The sequence below is a fragment of the Salvelinus fontinalis genome, chromosome 27, assembly GCF_029448725.1.
Source record: "Salvelinus fontinalis isolate EN_2023a chromosome 27, ASM2944872v1, whole genome shotgun sequence".
Taxonomy (NCBI): domain Eukaryota; kingdom Metazoa; phylum Chordata; class Actinopteri; order Salmoniformes; family Salmonidae; genus Salvelinus; species Salvelinus fontinalis.
Genome location: NC_074691.1, coordinates 21,845,003 through 21,865,658, shown reverse-complemented (window position 1 = coordinate 21,865,658; position 20,656 = coordinate 21,845,003). Strand labels below are relative to the sequence as shown.

The 20,656-nt window shown below is 44.5% G+C and overlaps 1 protein-coding gene across 8 annotated transcripts in view; it reads right to left on the bottom strand.

Moving 5' to 3' along the window:
* Positions 1-4,317: 4,317 nt before the first annotated feature.
* The window catches only part of LOC129825296 (syntaxin-binding protein 5-like), a 169,260-nt gene continuing 152,921 nt past the window's right edge, over positions 4,318-20,656 (bottom strand). The window contains exons 16-27 of one of the 8 annotated variants that reach the window (XM_055885280.1): positions 19,912-20,102; positions 19,631-19,756; positions 19,024-19,181; positions 16,524-16,583; positions 14,443-14,490; positions 13,252-13,301; positions 11,005-11,287; positions 9,090-9,462; positions 8,696-8,861; positions 8,511-8,622; positions 8,091-8,311; positions 4,318-7,615 (exon numbers count right to left, since the gene is read on the bottom strand). In XM_055885280.1, the coding sequence (XP_055741255.1) occupies positions 7,574-7,615; positions 8,091-8,311; positions 8,511-8,622; positions 8,696-8,861; positions 9,090-9,462; positions 11,005-11,287; positions 13,252-13,301; positions 14,443-14,490; positions 16,524-16,583; positions 19,024-19,181; positions 19,631-19,756; positions 19,912-20,102 (1,830 nt within the window). In that variant the 3' untranslated portion in view covers positions 4,318-7,573. The remainder of the gene's footprint in view (positions 7,616-8,090; positions 8,312-8,510; positions 8,623-8,695; positions 8,862-9,089; positions 9,463-11,004; positions 11,288-13,251; positions 13,302-14,442; positions 14,491-16,523; positions 16,584-19,023; positions 19,182-19,630; positions 19,757-19,911; positions 20,103-20,656) is intronic. The other 7 variants (XM_055885281.1, XM_055885286.1, XM_055885284.1 and 4 more) reach the window with 7 other exon arrangements.

The following is a 20,656-nucleotide window of genomic DNA, read 5'->3' as shown; positions in this document are numbered from 1 at the left end:
AATAGTCTCCAGTATCCCCGCTATGAATAGTCCCCAGTATCCCCACTATGAATAGTCTCCAGTAACCCCGCTATGAATAGTCCCCAGTATCCCCACTGTGAACAGTCCCCAGTATCCTCACTATGAATAGTCCCCAGTATCCCCACTGTGAATAGTCCCCAGTATCCCCACTGTGAATAGTCCCCAGTATCCTCACAATGAATAGTCCCCAGTATCCCCACTGTGAATTGTCCCCAGTATCCCCACTATGAATTGTCCCCAGTATCCCCTCTATGAATTGTCCCCACTATCTCCACTATGAATAGTCCCCAGTATCCCCACTGTGAATAGTCCCCAGTATCCCCAATATGAACAGTCCCCAGTATCCCCACTGTGATTAGTCCCCAGTATCCCCACTGTGAATAGTCCCCAGTATCCTCACAATGAATAGTCCCCAGTATCCCCACTGTGAATTGTCCCCAGTATCCCCAATGTGAATAGTCCCCAGTATCCCCTCTATGAATTGTCCCCACTATCCCCGCTATGAATAGTCCCCAGTATCCCCTCTATGAATTGTCCCCAGTATCCCCACTATGAATAGTCCCCAGTATCCCCACTATGAATAGTCCCCAGTATCCCAACTATGAATAGTCCCCAGTATCCCCACTGTGAATAGTCCCCAGTATCCCCACTCTGAATAGTCCCCAGTATCCCCACCATGAATAGTCCCCAGTATCCCCACTATGACTAGTCTCCAGTATCCCCACTATGAATAGTCCCCAGTATCCCCACTATAAATAGTCCCCAGTATCCCCACTATGACTAGTCCCCAGTATCCCCACTATGAATAGTCCCCAGTATCCCCACATAAATATTCCCCAGTATCCCCACCATGAATAGTCCCCAGTATCCCCACTATGAATAGTCCCCAGTATCCCCACTATGAATAGTCCCCAGTATCCCCACTATGAATAGTCCCCAGTATCCCCACTATAAATAGTCCCCAGTATCCCCACTATGAATAGTCCCCAGTATCCCCTCTATGAATTGTCCCCAGTATCCCCACTATGAATAGTCCCCAGTATCCCCACTATGAGTAGTCCCCAGTATCCCCACTGTGAATAGTCCCCAGTATCCCCACTATGAATAGTCCCCAGTATCCCCACTGTGAATGGTTCCCAGTATCCCCACTATGAATAGTCCCCAGTATCCCCACTATGAATGGTTCCCAGTATCCCCACTATGAATGGTCCCCAGTATCCCCTCTATGAATTGTCCCCAGTATCCCCACTATGAATAGTCCCCAGTATCCCCACTGTGAATTGTCCCCAGTATCCCCACTATGAATTGTCCCCAGTATCCCCTCTATGAATTGTCCCCTGTATCCCCACTATGAATAGTCCCCAGTATCCCCACTATGAATAGTCCCCAGTATCCCCACTATGAATAGTCCCCAGTATCCCCACTATGAATGGTCAGCATAATCCCCACTATGAATAGTCCCCAGTATCCCCACTATGAATAGTCCCCAGTATCCCCACTGTGAATTACCCCAGTATCCCCACTATGAATAGTCCCCAGTATCCCCTCTATGAATTGTCCCCAGTATCCCCACTATGAATAGTCCCCAGTATCCCCACTATGAATAGTCCCCAGTATCCCCACTATGAATAGTCCCCAGTATCCCCACTATGAATGGTCCGCAGTATCCCCACTATGAATAGTCCCCACTATCCCCACTATGAATAGTCCCCAGTATCCCCACTATGAATAGTCCTCAGTATCCCCACTATGAATGGTCCCTATTATCCCCACTATGAATAGTCCCCAGTATCCCCACTATGAATAGTCCCCAGTATCCCCACTGTGAATTGTCCCCAGTATCCCCACTATGAATAGTCCCCAGTATCCCCTCTATGAATAGTCCCCAGTATCCCCACTATGAATGGTCCCCAGTATCCCCACTATGAATAGTCCCCAGTATCCCAACTATGAATAGTCCCCAGTATCCCAACTATGAATAGTCCCCAGTATCCCCACAGTGAATAGTCCCCAGTATCCCCACTATGAATAGTCCCCAGTATCCCCACCATGAATAGTCCCCAGTATCCCCACTATGAATAGTCCCCAGTATCCCCACTATGAATAGTCCCCAGTATCCCCACTTTAAATAGTCCCCAGTATCCCCACTATAAATAGTCCCCAGTATCCCCACTATGAATATTCCCCAGTATCCCCACCATGAATAGTCCCCAGTATCCCCACTATGAATAGTCCCCAGTATCCCCACTATGAATAGTCCCCAGTATCCCCACTATGAATAGTCCCCAGTATCCCCACTATGAATAGTCCCCAGTATCCCCACTGTGAATTGTCCCCATGTCCCCCACTATACATAGTCCCCAGTATCCCCACTATGAATGGTCCCCAGTATACCCACTATGAATAGTCCCCAGTATCCCCACTATGAATAGTCCCCAGTATCCCCACTATGAATGGTCCCCAGTATACCCACTATGAATAGTCCCCAGTATCCCCACTATGAATTGTCCCCAGTATCCCCACTATGAATAGTCCCCAGTATCCCCACTGTGAATAGTCCCCAGTATCCTCACTATGAATTGCCCCCAATATCCCCACTATGAATGGTCCCCAGTATCCCCACTGTGAATAGTCCCCAGTATCCCAACTATGAATAGTCCCCAGTATCCCCACTATGAATAGTCCCCAGTATCCCCACTGTGAACAGTCCCCAGTATCCTCACTATGAATAGTCCCCAGTATCCCCACTATGAATGGTCCCCAGTATCCCCACTGTGAATAGTCCCCAGTATCCCCACTATGAATGGTCCCCACTATCCCCACTATGAATAGTCCCCAGTATCCCCACTATGAATAGTCCCCAGTATCCCCGCTATGAATAGTCCCCAGTATCCCCACTGTGAACAGTCCCCAGTATCCTCACTATGAATAGTCCCCAGTATCCCCACTATGAATGGTCCCCAGTATCCCCACTGTGAATAGTCCCCAGTATCCCCACTATGAATAGTCCCCAGTATCCCCACTGTGAATAGTCCCCAGTATCCCCACTATGAATAGTCCCCAGTATCGCCACTGTGAATAGTCCCCAGTATCCCCACTATGAATAGTCCCCAGTATACCCACTGTGATTAGTCCCCAGTATCCCCACTATGAATAGTCCCCAGTATCGCCACTGTGAATAGTCCCCAGTATCCCCACTATGAATAGTCCCCAGTATCCCCACTGTGAATAGTCCCCAGTATCCCCACTATGCATAGTCCCCAGTATCCCCACTATGAATGGTCCCCAGTATACCCACTATGAATATTCCCCAGTATCCCCACTATGAATAGTCCCCAGTATCCCCACTGTGAATAGTCCCCAGTATCCCCACAATGAATAGTCCCCAGTATCCCCACTGTGAATAGTCCCAGTATCCCCACTATGCATAGTCCCCAGTATCCCCACTATGAATGGTCCCCAGTATACCCACTATGAATAGTCCCCAGTATCCCCACAATGAATTGTCCCCAGTATCCCCACTATGAATAGTCCCCAGTATCCCCACTGTGAATAGTCCCCAGTATCCTCACTATGAATAGTCCCCAGTATCCCCACTATGATTTGTCCCCAGTATCCCCACTGTGAATAGTCCCCAGTATCCCCTCTATGAATTGTCCCCACTATCCCCACTATGAATAGTCCCCAGTATCCCCACTGTGAAAAGTCCCCAGTATCCCCACTGTGAATAGTCCCCAGTATCCTCACTATGAATAGTCCCCAGTATCCCCACTGTGAATTGTCCCCAGTATCCCCACTATGAATAGTCCCCAGTATCCCCTCTATTAATTGTCCCCACTATCCCCAGTATCCCCACTATCCCCACTGTGAATAGTCCCCAGTACCATACCAATGCTCTTGTGTCTTAGTGACCCTATCTGGATTCCACTCAAATGAATGGAACTGATATGTGAGTGTTTGCTGCCATCTAGTGAACATGTTTGATTCATCACTAACTGTGCCTGGAGTCTGGATTCTGGGACTTGACCTTGATGAGATCATCCTGATGCTCAGCTTTAACCCTCAAACTACATGTTACTGTCTGAGGCACTCACCTTTAGATATCCCAGATGTTATATCAATGCTGTATGACTATAGCTTCAGCCTCAAGTCAGTACTGTAACCAGTTATTCTGTGTTAATACTGACTTATTGATAAATAATGAAAGGAGCAGCACCTCCCTGAATAAGAGGACACAATGCATTCACCGTTGTCTTCATGAAGAAACATGGAGAATAAACCAACACCAAAGGTATGCATGTTTTCCACTTTTATTTTCCATTGCACAGTAATTTCTATCTACAGAATTATTTCTAAATTGTTTGTGGCGGCAGATAAAGTCATAAACATCCATGTGAAATTTGCATAAAACTGTACAAGAAAATTGGCTACAATGAGAAAATACTGCAACCCACTGATAACTGTTAAATCCAAGACAGAAATGGCATTATGGCGGACAGACTCCCTCTTGTGAGTATGAATAATACCAGGTAAGAAGAATACTGCGTACTGAGTGTGTGGGCAAGAAACAACTCACTCAAAGACAAGAGAAAACTCATCGAAAATCTGAAAAATAAAAGAGATCTAGAATGAACGGGAAGGACCTTAATCATTTTTTTTGTAAGTAATTTTTTCTCCTTGGAAGATTGAAGCAGGGCTACCTATCAACAACCACACAACAGTGCATACTATAACACAGAAAAAGAGACCAAACCTGCAAGTTAGCATCTCCAAAATGAGCCACTTCGAACTGTTACTGGAGTAGAAGGAGAATGCAATTAGAAGACAAGCCAGGGAGAGTTGAAGCATGATGTGAGCAGACTGAGACACTGAACATACGAGTCCGGTCTATGATGGAGCCACATTACACAGAGGTTGCATCATCCTGCTGATGCAGACATCCTCTCGTTACTGTGGTTAGTGTGTCATTACTGTGCTTACTTTGTTGTTACTGTGGTTACTGTGTTATTTCTTTTCTTCCCATATTTTCTTGCTGATTTTCCACAATTGATTTGACACAGATTGATTGGTCACCAAAATCAAGCATTTTGAGACAAGAAAACAAGTCATTATCGATCATACAGCACAACATTTTTTCATAGACCACAAAGTTGAACATTCAAGATACTGTGCTGGTCATAGCAACAGTGGAATGCTCCTATGGTCCATTTAGGAGAAGGTGCAGGCTACTTAGAAGTTAGCCAAATACCACTTTAGAACCTTTATGATGGGCACAATGTTGTGAATACAATGGCTGTTCCATACTAAAAACTTGCTACCCTCACTAATAATAATCATTTGGTGGGTGCTTATATTTGTCCTATTTCACACATGTACAAGTGTGTATTAATACGCATGTGTGAATTGGAAATGTTTGTTTTTTTGCATATCCCACTCTCCTTGAGAAGGGAACCTAGCCCAGTGACCGGGTCAGAATGTACAGTTCCCAAGGCCCCATATAGACCTATGCCTATTGTATTTTAATTAGTGAAACTTCTGGAATGCCAAGTTGAGTAATGGAACAAGGAAACGAAAGCTAAAGTAACTCTTTGGCGTCATTAAAAATATGGCAGCTGTCCTTGAGTCGCTTGCTTGAGCAACACCCAACACTTTTCCAATTGGTCTTAGATTGTCAAACTATTTACCTATTTACAACAGAACGACAGAGAAGCCTGGCAGAACATTGAAGGACATACAAATGAGTGCTTTCACCACTGAAATGGGGATAGAAACAGATCTCTAAACAACAGACGGTTTTGACACACCACACATATAGCAGCGTCTCTTACATTTAAATAAATAAAATGTCAATAAACAGACCACTCAAACTGACAAAATATTTTACGGACAATTCTCAAGGAAAACTAGAAAAGTTTCAGTCTTCAAAAACGTATGACTTTGCGTGAACGTACATACTGTATATATAGTCCTGCATATTTGAACACAAACAAATAGGTTTATTCCCATGTGTTAATAGTAATCACCAAGTTCACGTGCACTTCAGGATCACATGTCCATAGAGTATATTTACTCCAGAATATCAATCCAATAGGTCTGGATAGACCAGCAGTGTATAGGCCTACTGTAACACTGACATCTTTCATACAGGGTCACTAACAAGACCAAACTGTAGCAGATGTTAATGGCATGATGAGGTCAGGGAGGAAGGTAGCATTTACATGTCAAATAAAACACTTCAGGGAGAGACAGAGACAGTGACAGTCTTGCCTCAGCAGTTCTGATCTTGCTTCAAGATTTCTGATGTGTGTGACACCTGATATGAAACATTATGGATGGTGACGTGTACTGATCTGAATGATAAATCTATGTATTTTATATCCATGACCTGTTTTTGAATCCAGCCCTTTTTATAAGGATAGCTTTATGGGAGTTTAACAAAGCCACAAAACATACTGGCAACATGACCAAATAAAAACATATCATCATTCACAATGTTCACGACAGCTAAGAAAAAGAAAAACAGATTTACAATAACAGAATAAAACAAACAATAAACAAGAAGAGATAAATTAAAGGTAGAGTCAGCGAAATTACATTGCACGAGCAGCACCACAGCTATGGCAATGAGCAAGATACAAGACTTCGCTCTCACATAATCACACACAGTATCTGCTCCTGTGCTCGGGTTCATTTTGCGCTCTTACAGTATGGTAGCCACGGGACCAAAACAGCTGAGAAGTTTAGCCTCGTGCTCCAAAGCTCTTAGTTGCTGCAGAAATTGACCCACTATGCTGTTTACTTTGTGCATCTATGTCATACAGCTGACTCTACCTTTAAAACATGTATAATACAGTTGGGAACGATATGAAAACAGTGAATCTAAATGATGAGGAGAGTCGGAGCATGGAGAGGGGATCCAGTGTACATTGGAATTACCAGTTTTTTAATCCTGCAACTATGATATCACCTCCTGTGACTTTGAGTAGGGCTTCCTTTGCCCCTCACACCACCAGTCTGTCTCCACCTGTAAAGTTGTCCTCTTGTTGTTTTGCACTTGACAGTAGGAAGTGAATACAGCGTTGATCATTTATATAGATTTATGTATATATAATTATGTATATATATAATTTTTTTCCTCTTTTTACATGTAGATTTTTTGTTGTTGTTGTTTCTTCATTGTTTCTTTTTTCTCTCAGTTGTGTCTGATTTTGTCTGTTAGTATATGCCCCGGATTGGTTGTAGCAGAGACAACGGCACAGAACATTTTGCCGAATGAGGATGAGGGAACCCCAGAGCTCCAGTCAATCGGCAGGTCACAGATGGGAAAAACAAACAATAACAAAAAAGAGAACACCTCTTTTCTCTCCAGTCCGTTCCTCAGTTTGTACCTTATGACTGAGGTACAGTATACAACATTGTGCTAGGAAAGAGCATCCCACGTGTCCAGCGGAGGAAGGAGAGATGGAAGGAGGGATGGATGGAGAGATGGAGGAGGGGGGCATGTAGAGTCCAGATGAAGCTATATCCCTTTGGCTCTGCTCCCCCTCTCAGATCAGAACTGGTACCACTTCTTGTCTTTGCACTTCAGCATCATCTTTAGAGAGGGGAAAATGGAACACTAGTTTTACAGAAAACTCCCCATTGTCTTGCTCAAAGGGCTATTTCCAACACTAACACATTTGTGTTATTAAACAGGAATTAAATGAGGAATTGGCATGCTGAGCTCAAAAGTTTGTTGTAACAAAAAGTATTTGGGTGCAGAGTTCAAAAGCCATACACTGGAAGAAAGGAAAATCCTGCACTCGCTGAAATATTCTTTACGTTTTTATTGTCAGCGTTTCGAGGGCAGCCTTCACCAGCGTTTGAATGCTGAAGAAAGCTGTTTGCTCTGACCACGTCCGTTTGTTCTGACCTCTGCTGCTAAAAACAACAACATTAAAACGTAAGAATATTTCAGTGAGTGTGGGTTCCTTATTTTTTCCAGTGTAGCCTCATAATATAACACCTTCCTACAGGATGAAGTGATCTCAGATTAGTTTTAAGTTTTGTATCATAATGTAACGTCTTACGTCATGGGCGTGTTTGCCAAAGGAGTCGGCGCTGGCCAACATGGCAGCCGTCCTCTCGTCCAGCTCGCCCAGTTTCTGCCCTCTCTCATCCAGTGCTATCCGGGCACGCGCCAGGTCGGCCACCACGCCCGAGGCTGCCCCCTTCATGCCCTCCAGGCCCTGAGGACCTGGGATGTGCTGGGCAAGGCCACGGGACGCCTTACCCGCCTGCGTCTCACCAACTAGAGGAGAGGGGGAGGGGGAGAGCCAGAAAGACAAAGAGATAGGAAAAAGAGTGGGAGAGAATGAGATTGAGAGGGAAAGAGAAAGGGAGAGCCTACTAATGTAGCAAACTTAACACTGAATATATAAATACAATAGTTTCTCTGTGCATGTGTACACTATAGTATGTGTGTGTTATGTTCCATGTGTGTCACTTACATAGTTCCTCTCTGTCCAGGGAAGTTGCTCCTCCCCCAAAAAGGCCCTTGAAGAATCCTCGGTTGGGAGCCTCTGGGGTTTCCACTGGTGTGAACAGTTCTCCCAGCATCTCCTGAAACACACATACACATATTAACGCAGTTGTATTACATGTGTGTGAGTGTGTGTACTTATGTGGTCCTGACCTGCAGGTTCTCACAGGTCTCCTGGCTGTATGTGATCCTCTGTATCTCAGTGGGGGAGGTGAGGTACATGGCCTGGCCCAGGTTGGTAAAGCAGAAGGTCCGGGCTATCCGCATGTCTGTCAGTGGCAGGTAGTTTACATCCAGCAACGGTCTCAGCCCCGGCAGACTGCAGACAGACAGAGAGAGAGACCACATACAACACAATGTTACTCAAACACAACATCATTCTACTGAGTGTGTTTTTCATGTAGAAACTTTGAGTAGCATTCATTAAGCTCTTTATAGTAATACAGGGATTATCAGTTAGCTTTAGCATATGCATCTATTTTACCAGTGTGTGTGTGTGTGCGTGTGCGTGTGCGTGTGTGTTTGTTTGTATGGCTCACTGACTCACCTGAGGGTCATGATGTGTCCGTTAGCACAGAAGCAGGCCACACAGTTCCCTATGTTCATCTGGACCACGTCAGCCCTCAGGACGAACGATGTCTCTGTGATGCTGTGTTTGAAGATGCAGTTCTGTGAGGGCAGTGCTATGACCTTAGCCTGTTTCTCAGAGCACACCACCGCATACTGGCTCTCCTGCAGCTCCTGGGAGGTGGAGGGCGACACAGAGACCGGGCGGCGTTTACGGGCCTTGTCTCGCTCCTCACTGTCGGCGCCCGCAGCGTTTGGCTCATACCAGGTCTCAAAGGCAGGGGGGAGGAAGGTTCCTGTGTTGTCTAGGAAGGCCATCCTCAGGATACTGCCCTTCAGTCGCGCCAGGGTACCTGGACAGATAAGTGGGATGGAGTGTGTTGAAAATATATCTACAGTGCATACAGAAAGTATTCAGACCCTTACAACCTTATTCTTTGGGAAAAGTCTCTGATTGGAGTCCCCCTGTGGTAAATTCAATTGATTGGACATGATTTGGAAAGGCATTCACTTTCCTATATAAGGTCCCACAGTTGACAGTGCATGTCAGAGCAAAAACCAAGCCATGAGATGGAAAGAATTCTTCATAGACATGATTGCTCTGAGACATGATTGTGTCGAGGCACAGATCTGAGGAAGGGTACACAAATAATGTCTACAGCATTGAAGGCCCCCAAGAACAAAGTGGTTCTCCATCATTCTTAAATGGAAGAAGTTTGGAACCACCAAGACTCTTCCTAGAGCTGGCCGCCCGGCAATCGGGGGAGAAGGGCCTTGGTCAGGGAGGTGACCAAGAACCCGATGGTCACTCTGACAGAGCTCCAGAGTTCCTCTGTGGAGATGGGAGAACCTTCAAGAAGGACAACCATCTCTGCAGCACTCCACCAATCAGGCCTTTATGGTAGAGTGGCCAGACGGAAGCCACTCCTAAGTAAAAGGCAAAATGCACCTAAAGGACTCTCAGACCATGAGAAACAAGGTTATCTGGTTTGATTAAACCACGATTTAACTCTTCGGCCTGAATGCCAAGCATCACGTCTGGAGGAAACTTGGCACAATCCCTACGGTGAAGCATGGTGGTAGCAGCATCATGCTGTGGGGGTGTTTTTTCCAGCCACAGGGACTGGGAGGCTAGTCAGAATCGAAGGAAAGATGAATGGAGCAAAGTACAGAGAGATCATTGATAGAAAACCTGCTCCAGAGCGAAGGTGCACCTTCCAACACCACAACAACCCTAAGCACACAGCCAAAACAACGCAGGAGTGGCTTCGGGACAAGTCTCTGAATGTCCTTGAGTGGCCCAGCCAGAGCCCGGACTTGAACCCGATCGAACATCTCTGGAGAGACCTGAAAATTGCTGTGCAGCGACGCCTCCTGTCCAACCTGACAGAGCTTGAGAGGATCTGCAGAGAAGAATGGGAGAAACTCCACAAATACAGGTGTGTCAAGCTTGTAGCGTCATACCAAAGAAGACTCAAGGCTGTAATCGCTGCCAAAGGTGCTTCAACAAAGCACTGAGTAAAGGGACACTTATGTAAATGTGATACTTCAGTTGTTGTTTTGCAAACGTTTTCTAAAAATCTGTTTTTGCTTTATCATTATGTGGTATTGTGTGTAGATTGATGAAGAAAAAAAATATGTAATCCATTTCAGAATAAGGCTGTAACATAACAATGTAAAAAAAAGTCAAGGGGTCTGAACATTTTCCGAATGCAATGAATGTATAAAACATTTATCGGTATGTACAGATGTCGATTATGTGTAGAGCAGGATGTAATTTTTGTACGGAAACATGCAAACATATAGCAAAGAGATGTTAGCGTTCCTTACGTGTTCATTAACATACTCACACAAGCACACACACCAATCCATTCACTCATAACCCAGACACCCACCGCTAGGTAAGACGATAACGGGCTGCAGCAGCCTTTGTTCCCCAGCAGGGGGCAGGTTGAGGGCCACAGCCAGCACTGTTCCCAGGGAGGTTCCCACGTACAGGCATGGTGTGATGGCGCTGTCCCCCTTCCGGGCGAATGTCTCACAGAAGTGGAAGGAGGTGATGGCCTCGCGCGCCTCCTTGTCTATGGACGTGACGGAGGAGGAGCGTGACCGGCTGAAGGAGTTGTCCCGGTGGTCTAATGGGTTGGCGCCCCGTGGAGGACATACAGACAGGAGAACAGTAGAGGAGAGGACAGAGAGGTAAAGCACCCGCACACACGGAGAGAAAACACACTATACACAAACATACACTACATGAACACTGAACAACAGCTGTATGATTGGTGGGAGCAGTTGGATTCTGACAAACAACATTGCGGTTGACATTTTATTGTATCACTAAGCTAAAATAGCAATTACACAGGAGCAGAAAACAGTGAGCAGACGTTCCTTTTAAAGAGGTCTAAAACACCTTGTGAAATGTTGAGTAAAATAGATTAGACCAGCTGTAAAATAACTTGATCTGTTGAAGAAAACTCTTCTCCTTACGTGGCAAACTAAGTGTTTGAGGTCCAGGTGCAAGGGTAAGGACACATAGAAATAGAAAAGGACTTGTTTTTTATCTGTGGAGCAGATGGAACTCATAAAATGAATGGTTGGTCGTTGGCAGAAGAAGATTTGCACGTAGGAAACAGACCCATGGGAAGATTTCACTAAAACTTTACAACCGTGTACTTGTTTTATTCATTAGTAAAAAAACAACACATCATCAAAATGTCAAACCAGGTGTCAATATAACAAGCTAATACAGTTTTATAAGCTCCCTGTGAGTTGCTGGAAAGATGAATAAACAAACGTTTATAAACTGTATATATCACAAACAACACTGTTGTTATACACTGAGTGCACAAAACATTAGGAAAATTCCTAATATCAAGTTGCACCCCGTTTTTCAATCAGAACAGCCTCAATTCGTTGGGGCATGGACTCTACTAGGTGCTGAAAGCGTTCAACAGGGGTGCTGGCCCATGTTGACTCCAGTGCTTCCCACAGTTGTGTCAACTAGGCTGGATGTCCTTTGGGTGGGTGGACCATTCTTGATACACAGGGGAAACTGTTGAGTGTGAAAAACTCAGCACCTGGCACCTACTACCATACCCCGTTCAAAGGCACTAAAACATTTTGTCTTGCCCATTTGCCCTCTGAATGGCACACATACACAATTTGTGTCTCAATTGTCTCAAGATTTAAAAATCCTTATTTAACCTGTCTCTTCCCCTTCATCTACACTGATTGAAGTGGATTTAACAGGTGACGTCAATAAGGGATCATAGCTTTCATCTGGATTCACCTGCTCAGTCTATTTCATGGAAAGAGCAGGTGTTCATAATGTTTTGTACACTCAGCATATGTCACAACACAGTTAGTGTGTTATATGTCGACACCTCCAAAAATATTTTACGAGACTATCATTTCGCTGCATTTGACAGATTTTGCATATTCAATAAGGATCTGACCCCAATAAATCCTCTCTTCCTCATCTTAGGGGTTCTGCCATTTGGGGTCCTAGGAAGGAAATTGTGATTTTCGTTTTTGGGTAAACTGTGCAGTTCAAAAAGATGAAAGAACAATGTTTCTTTCTGTATTTATATCTGTCGGTCTCCTACAAGAATAGTTTTACAACTTTTGGAAAGGACCAAACACAAAGAAACAGGTAGGAAATAGAAAATAGGAAGAGAATGCTGCAGAAAACACACATACACAGAAAGCTCTATTGTGCAACAGAGTCCTGGTTAGTTTAGCGTAGCAGTTAGCAAAATACCCAACAGAAATGTTCTGTATGTCTGTCCTCTCCACCTCTTGTCTCCAGGTTTATCTCAAGAAGTAGCAGACACTGCCAAATGCTGATCATCAGTTAGTCTGACAGCATCTTTTAGGAAATATATAGGATGTATCTATGCTTTTGGTAGTCATGAGCCCATCTACAGGGCTCTTTGCCACCTCTAGGGCATTATACATATACTAAAATCTTATAGAAAACTACATAAGCTTCTATTAATGGATAGTAACTATGGAACTCACATTATTCCCGTGAGATGCTCATATCGGGAGACCATTTGGACTTAAGGATACAGTGAAGTCCAGTTTTGGGAGAAAAAATAAATAAAAAAACGCTAAATGTTAACACGAAGTTAAGGCTTACCCAAGTCTGGCTTTAGCTCAGTAGGCAAGCTTAATTTCCGTGACATCTTTGCTGGAAAAAAGAGAACACCCCTCTTTACAAACACACACCTAAGCTAACACGACAGGCCATGCAAAGCTAGCTAGGAGCTAGGAGTTAGGAGCTAGCAGCTAGGACTGGGATGTGGTTGTGCTTATAGCATTACTACACACATAAGCTTTGGTATAACTGTTGGTGTTTGCTTCATTGTGCTTCAGGGGAGGCAAAATGCTTTAAAATTAAACAGGAAGGAAGTATTAGGGCATCACAGGAAGACAACCCTGTTGAATCACAGAGGCATGCTGGGACGGACAAAATAACAACAAGGAAGTAAGCTGTTGTACATAGCACACACAGTGTCCTGGAAGAGAGGAATAGTAAGAAGATACACATTCATTCAGAACCCCCATGCCACAGGAGCATGCACCAAAGACAGGAAGGAAACAGGAAGTGAGTAGGATGGAAGAAAACAGTGGAAATACAGTACAGTACAAGCAGGAAAGATGCATCTCTGGTAGGGCCTACAAGGCACTTTTAGCTAGGTAGTCAGAACTATGTTAACTTTTGGAGCCTCGTGAGGTTTTGGTTTTGACATTTGACTAGCCTTACAGTCCATTTCTATTATTTATTAACTAATGTTAGAGATGCTTTGCACATAAATCAAAGATTTCTTAAAATTATTTGTCTTTTAAGAAAATAACACACTTCTTAAACTGCCCATTTATCCTAAATCTATGAGGTAGAGAATGACAGTGTTCTGAATATAAATCTTGTCGCAAAGTCAACGGTGTCAGACAGAAGACAGAGTTAGGAAAGTACAGAGTGACTACAAATAGACTGCTGTGATGTCATAACTACAGACAGCCAATCAGGAGCCGGAGTGAAGGAGGGACAATCTTTGAAGGACAATTGCCACAGGCACATTTCACAATGTGACATACGTGCTACAAACATGTAGCATGCAATGGAGGTCTAGGGTATACCATTATAAGTGTGTGTCTGTGTGTGTATAAGATTTTATTCAAGGTTTGTTCTAGGCCAAACAGTGATTCAGTGCCACTGAGGTGAGACAGAGACAGGTTGCTACAACAAAACAGTGGCTGACAACTTATCTTATACAGTGTACTATCCCTGCCCAAACTACTCCATGGTTGATGTCTTTGGCCACTCTTACCTCCTCTACCACCTCCATTGTAGAATTGCTGATGGTTTGACGCCAACACTTTTGGGAGGAAGTAGATAGACGTGCAGTTAGAAACATCCTGGTACTTTACCATACCGCCTACCAATCACAGTTCCCCGAAATGTGTCCATTCGTGAAAGGAGTTTTTCTACTTGCTATCATTGTAAGACGAGAACCAATTGGTAGCAATTTGCCTCAATCTTAATTTTCAACTACCTGGGCGCATGCAGAATATTTGTAGACATAGTGTACATTTTTGTTCAGACTAATTATTTTCCTAGCGGCCAAAACTTTAAAGCCTTGTTTACTCCCGACGATTCTAGAATCTCAATTAGGAGTAGACATATGCTCAAGTCAAGACTGGAGACCAGATATGCCATCTTCATAAATAGCAGATGAACTGAGGCCGTGTCTAGCTAGTGACACCAGACACTGGGTTTTGGCGTAGTTGGCTGAACACCTGGAACATAGCTAGCAGTGTGACTTCAGTCTCTGGGCTACTTATTTTTTCTGTGTGACCTTTTAAAATGCAGCTCAGCTCTGTGTTTTAGCCCCAGTGTCTGTGTGTTAATGTCAAGCTCCCAGTAATGAGATGGAACTGGGTTGTTCTCTAATTAGCATGCCTCATCACCTCAAATGCTAATTTAGCAAACTGAGAATAGTCGTCCAGGACAGGGCCATTGAGGAAGCACCTTAACTTGACAGTAACTGTGGAAGGGACCATAACGTTTTGATTGTGCAAATCTGAAAACGGCAAATGCTTGGGTTAAGTTGTGTGAAAAGTGTTATTGTTTGTTGTTGATCTATTTGTGACCATGTTCTGTAATAGTGTAGTAATACATACAGATGATTGAATATGCATCTCCTAGCTACATGATCAGATCTCAATTGAAACTCACATGGAAGTTTGTAGTTTTGTTTCATTCCTAGATCTGAAAATGACCCAGCATGATATGAGTAAAACCCACTGGAAAGGAAACCACTACATCCCGTCGTATAAAAGTCAAAATGAGGTCTGGAAGACTCAGACAAAATCAATAGACAGAAAACAAATTATGTGGGCATATCGTAGTATCATTTTAAAAAAGTCCAAGATTTGGGAAGGTCCATATGAACTAACCCTCCTTATAAACTAATGTCCTATTTGGTGGGAATCATTACATTTATGTCTTGGACTGACTATAGAGTACCTATTCACTGATTCGGGGAGTTTTATGGTCATAAACTGTCTAGTTAACGCCAAATCATGGTGTCATCGCCGCAGTTTACTGCTAATGTCTCAGGTTTCGATAAAACATATTAAAACTGCCAAAATCAATCTAATCTCTTCTTTATTCTTCTTTATGTTTTATTAAAAGTATATTTTATTCCTTGAAAGCAGGAGAGACCTGTAAAAAATTGTTTAATTTAAACTCTAAACACTCCAGTTGGAAACTTGACCCTTCAATATAGTTTGTGTGAAATCAAAGAGAGAGAGAACTGAAACACTTCTGGTTTTCAAGAAAAAGGTTCCCACATCCAAAGGTGTGTGTGACATCTCAGAGAGGACCATATTCACCAAAAGCAACCAAATCGCTCACATACATTCCAATAAAATTGCAGGCAAAGATGTACTACCTGTTTCTAGCATGGATTCATAATATTCAGGTTAGCTCAACATACGGTCTTCAAGTGAATCATGCTTGTTTATGAGTCCCTTAACTCATAACAACCCACCTGTTACTAAACAAGTTGTTCTGGGTTCAGTGGGTGTTGTAACTGCTGCGGATACAGATGTAGGATCTTAATTTGAGCCAGTTCGCTACAGCAGGATAATAATCCTGCAGCAACAGGAAATGTGAAATATTATGTGGATTATAATACATTTGTGTAGGGGTTGATACATTTTTCGTGAAGGAAAACAAGTCTAAAATGTCAAAGTGGAAATTACAAACTTCAGAAGTATTTTTAAACGTCCAATACACTACATACAATGCATTGCAGGAAAGTTCACCTGCAAATGGGTGATCAAATTAAGATCCTACATCTGTACCAGTATAATGCTAACTCTAACATGCTGAAAGACAGTTTACCTGAAGTGGGGGATTTGCAGCGGTCCTCCGAGGCAGAACCCTCGTTGATGTCACAGAGACCTGCAGCAGAAGAGACAGACATTGCAGGACATTAGATATCATTATCATTAGCTACAGATTCATTCTTCTCTGTCCTTTTCTCCTTTCTGTTTGATAAGGATGTTATGATATCTCCCAAACAGATGAAGCAGACCAGAGCAGAAACAGACTAAACAGACTGCTACCCAAGCCATTGCCACAACCTCCCCATACATAGAGACAGAAGGCCTGGACCCAGACAGACAGACAGAGACAGACGCAGCCAGATAGCCCCAGACAGACACAAACACAGCCCCACTGCCCCAGACAGACTCCAGTACTATGGGTAGGACAGATATACAGACCCTGACCCGGACAGACTCCAGTACTATGGGTAGGACAGATATACAGACCCTGACCCGGACAGACTCCAGTACTATGGGTAGGACAGATATACAGACCCTGACCCGGACAGACTCCAGTACTATGGGTAGGACAGATATACAGACCCTGACCCGGACAGACTCCAGTACTATGGGTAGGACAGATATACAGACCCTGACCCGGACAGACTCCAGTACTATGGGTAGGACAGATATACAGACCCTGACCCGGACAGACTCCAGTACTATGGGTAGGACAGATATACAGACCCTGACCCGGACAGACTCCAGTTCTCTGGGTAGGACGGACAGACACCACCAGATGGACAGACAGACAGCCTCACACAGACAAAGACTCAGCCCCACTGCCCCAGACAGACTCCAGTACTGTGGGTAGGACAGACATACAGACCCAACCCACACACGACTCCAACATCATCACTAAGTTTGCCGATGACACAACAGTGGTAGGCCTGATCACCGACAACGATGAGACAGCCTATAGGGAGGAGGTCAGATACATGGCAGTGTGGTGCCAGGACAACAACCTCTACCATAATGCCAGCAAGTCAAAGGAGCTGATCGTGGACTACAGGAAACGGAGGGCCGAACACGCTCTGATTCACATCGACGGAGCTGTAGTGGAGCGGGGCGAGAGATTCAAGTTCCTCGGGGTCCACACCCTGAGGTGGCTGAAAAGATTTGGCATGGGTCCTCAGATCCTCAAAAAGTTCTACAGCTGCACCATTGAGAGCATCTTGACTGGCTGCAACACCACCTGGTATGGCAACTGCTCAGCATCCGACCTCAAGACGCTACAGAGCATAGTGCGTACGGCCCGGTACATCACTGGGACCAAGCTCCCAGCCATCCAGGACTTCTTTACCAGGCGGTATCAGAGGCAGGCCCTGCACATCAACTCGGTACTGGTACCCTGTGTATATAGCCAAGTGATCGTTACTCACTGTGTATTTATTATACATTTTATTACATGTTTTACTTTAACGTTATTTCTCTATTTATATATCTTTGTATTGTTGGGAAGGGCCTGTAAATAAGCATTTCACTGTTAATCTACACCTGTTGTTTATGACGCATGTGACAAATTACATTTGAATTGATTTGATAAGTCATTACTCCTCAGACTCCACCCACTCTGACAGGTGCCAGTCCACCACTAACCACACACACACACACACACACACACACACACACACACACACACACACACACACACACACACACACACACACACACACACACACACACACACACACCTAATTTTCCTCACCAAGCTGTTGCTAAACCACGCAGGTTACAGTCATTACACAAGAGCGGTTATTGGCATTGATTTGGTTTTACTGGAGACTGTAGTAACGTCATCAAACAGCAGGTGGCAGTATGTCCTAATGCAGTGATGCTGCGGTCTGTCAATAACACCACAGTGCTGCAGTGACACGGTATGTGTAGGAGGGATGGCTGTTTATGTGTCAGTGTGTGTGCCAGCCAGCCACCACAGAGAGAAGACAACGCACTGAATAGTCAAAATAACAATTTAGTAACCATTCAAAATCCTTTCAAGGAATTGCAAAGATACAGAGACGGAGGAGAGAAGACAGAGAACCTCGTACAACCTTGTCACCGTCATTGCTTTTTTTGACTGCCTACATGTGCAGGTGATACAGACTGAATAGTCTACATGCACATCTACCAAATATACCCCTCATCCTTGTAACATCGTACAAGACTACGTAAGCCTATATCTACACACCTGTAAGTATTACAATTATTAAGATGACATAAGTCATAAGTCATGCTACAAAGACCATCTACTGTAAGGCCATATATAGTACAAACCACAGGATGTTGGTGGCACCTTAATTGGGGAGGACGGGCTCGTGGTAATGGCTGGAGCGGAATTAGTGGAATGGTAGCAAATACATCAAACACATTATGGTTTCCATGTGTTTGATGACATTCCATTTGCTCCATTCCGGCCATTATTATGAGCTGCCCTTCCCTCAGCAGCCTCCTGTGATACAACCCTGCAGAAGGCTATCTGTGTGGTGGTAAATCAGTAAAGTGGTAAAGGTCTTTACCATTACCTCCGGCGGGCTGGCGTGTCTTGCGTGGAGAGCGAGCCTGTCTCTGGTAGGGATCGTTAGACCCATACAGCTCCACTGTCCCCAGGTTCAACAGCACTGTCTTCTGGAGGTAGTCCACCACTGCCAGCCCATTACTGTTCCCAAACACAATTCTGTTGGAGAGAGGAAGGGGAGGGAGAGGGAGGGATGGAGGGATAGAGAGAAGTAGAGAAAGAGAGGGAGATATAAAAAGAGATATGAGATTGGGGTTTGGGGTTTAGATTAAATATAGCTAGTTCTTCCAGAAAGCAAAGCAGCAGAAGTCTCAGAGAGAATTTCCCTGCGGACATAAACCGTGTAGACACAGCTTGACTCCATTCCAGCTCAGCTGTACGGGGGAAATCATATCAAATCCATGGCTCACAACCACATTTTGACTCTTCGAATTGAGGACCTGTTTCTCAAGTTGAGAAAAACATTACCGCTCCCTAAAATGATCTTACTTTCACAGTATCCTTGGTTGGTTTGCACAGAGCTCCAGATTGAAGTGTCATATTGGGTTGTTTCATTAGGGTTCACAGTAAATCTCATGTAGATATACTGTCTACCACCTTATACTTACAGGCCGTAGGAGGAGTTGAGGGCCAAGCTGGTGATCTGTTGGGGGGGCTCTCCACTTACCCACACCAGCTGCACCACCAACTCTACCTGATACCCTGAAGACTGCTTCAGAGGGGTACTACGCACCCTACAGACAGAGAAGGAGAGAGAAAAAGAATGCAATTGTATTGAATAGCCTAGAGAGATTGTGGGTCGGTTGTGCATCCCTAAGGCACAGTTTGTTGCAGAGGGTATGTGTGTGTAACTACTGTATGGGAGCCGGTGGTGGTGCAGGGTGCATACTTGAGGCAGGGTACGTTGTCTCGGACCCCGTCAGAGGAGTTGCTGCTGGTGGAGGGGTGAGTCGGGGGTCCGGTGGTCTGGGGGCTAGGTGAGGCTGCTCCTGGGGTGGGCAGGTCACGGTCCCCCCCTCCTCCCCCCTCTGGAGGGGACTCCATGTCATTCACCTCGTACTGCAGACGTACCTCCAACAGCTAGGGAACACACACATTCCAGAGACTCAATAATGAGTTCAGCAGCCAGAAATAATGTGTGTGTGTGTGTGTGTGTGTGTGTGTGTGTGTGTGTGTGTGTGTGTGTGTGTGTGTGTGTGTGTGTGTGTGTGTGTGTGTGTGTGTGTGTGTGTGTGTGTGTGTGTGTGTGTGTGTGTGCGTGTGTGTGTGTGTGCGTGTGTGTGTGTGTGTGTGTGTGTGTGTGTGTGTGTGTTTATGTGTGTGTGTGTGTGTGTGTGTGTGTGTGTGCATGATGGGAGTCTCAATAGCATTATTGGCATTTATGCATGTGATACTGATTGGTCCCCTCTCTCTCTCTCTCTCAAACTCTGCTTTCAATCTCTCCACAGGTCACACACTTGATCTTGGTCAGACACAGATCATTACTACTATTATTACTATATTACTATTATTATTACTATCATCACTACTCATAGCTGTCACAAAATAATGATACAGGTTGTTTACCACTATGTATGTTGGCATGGCAACCATATTGTGTTCTTACTGGCTGGAGACTCATCTAATGAGTCATT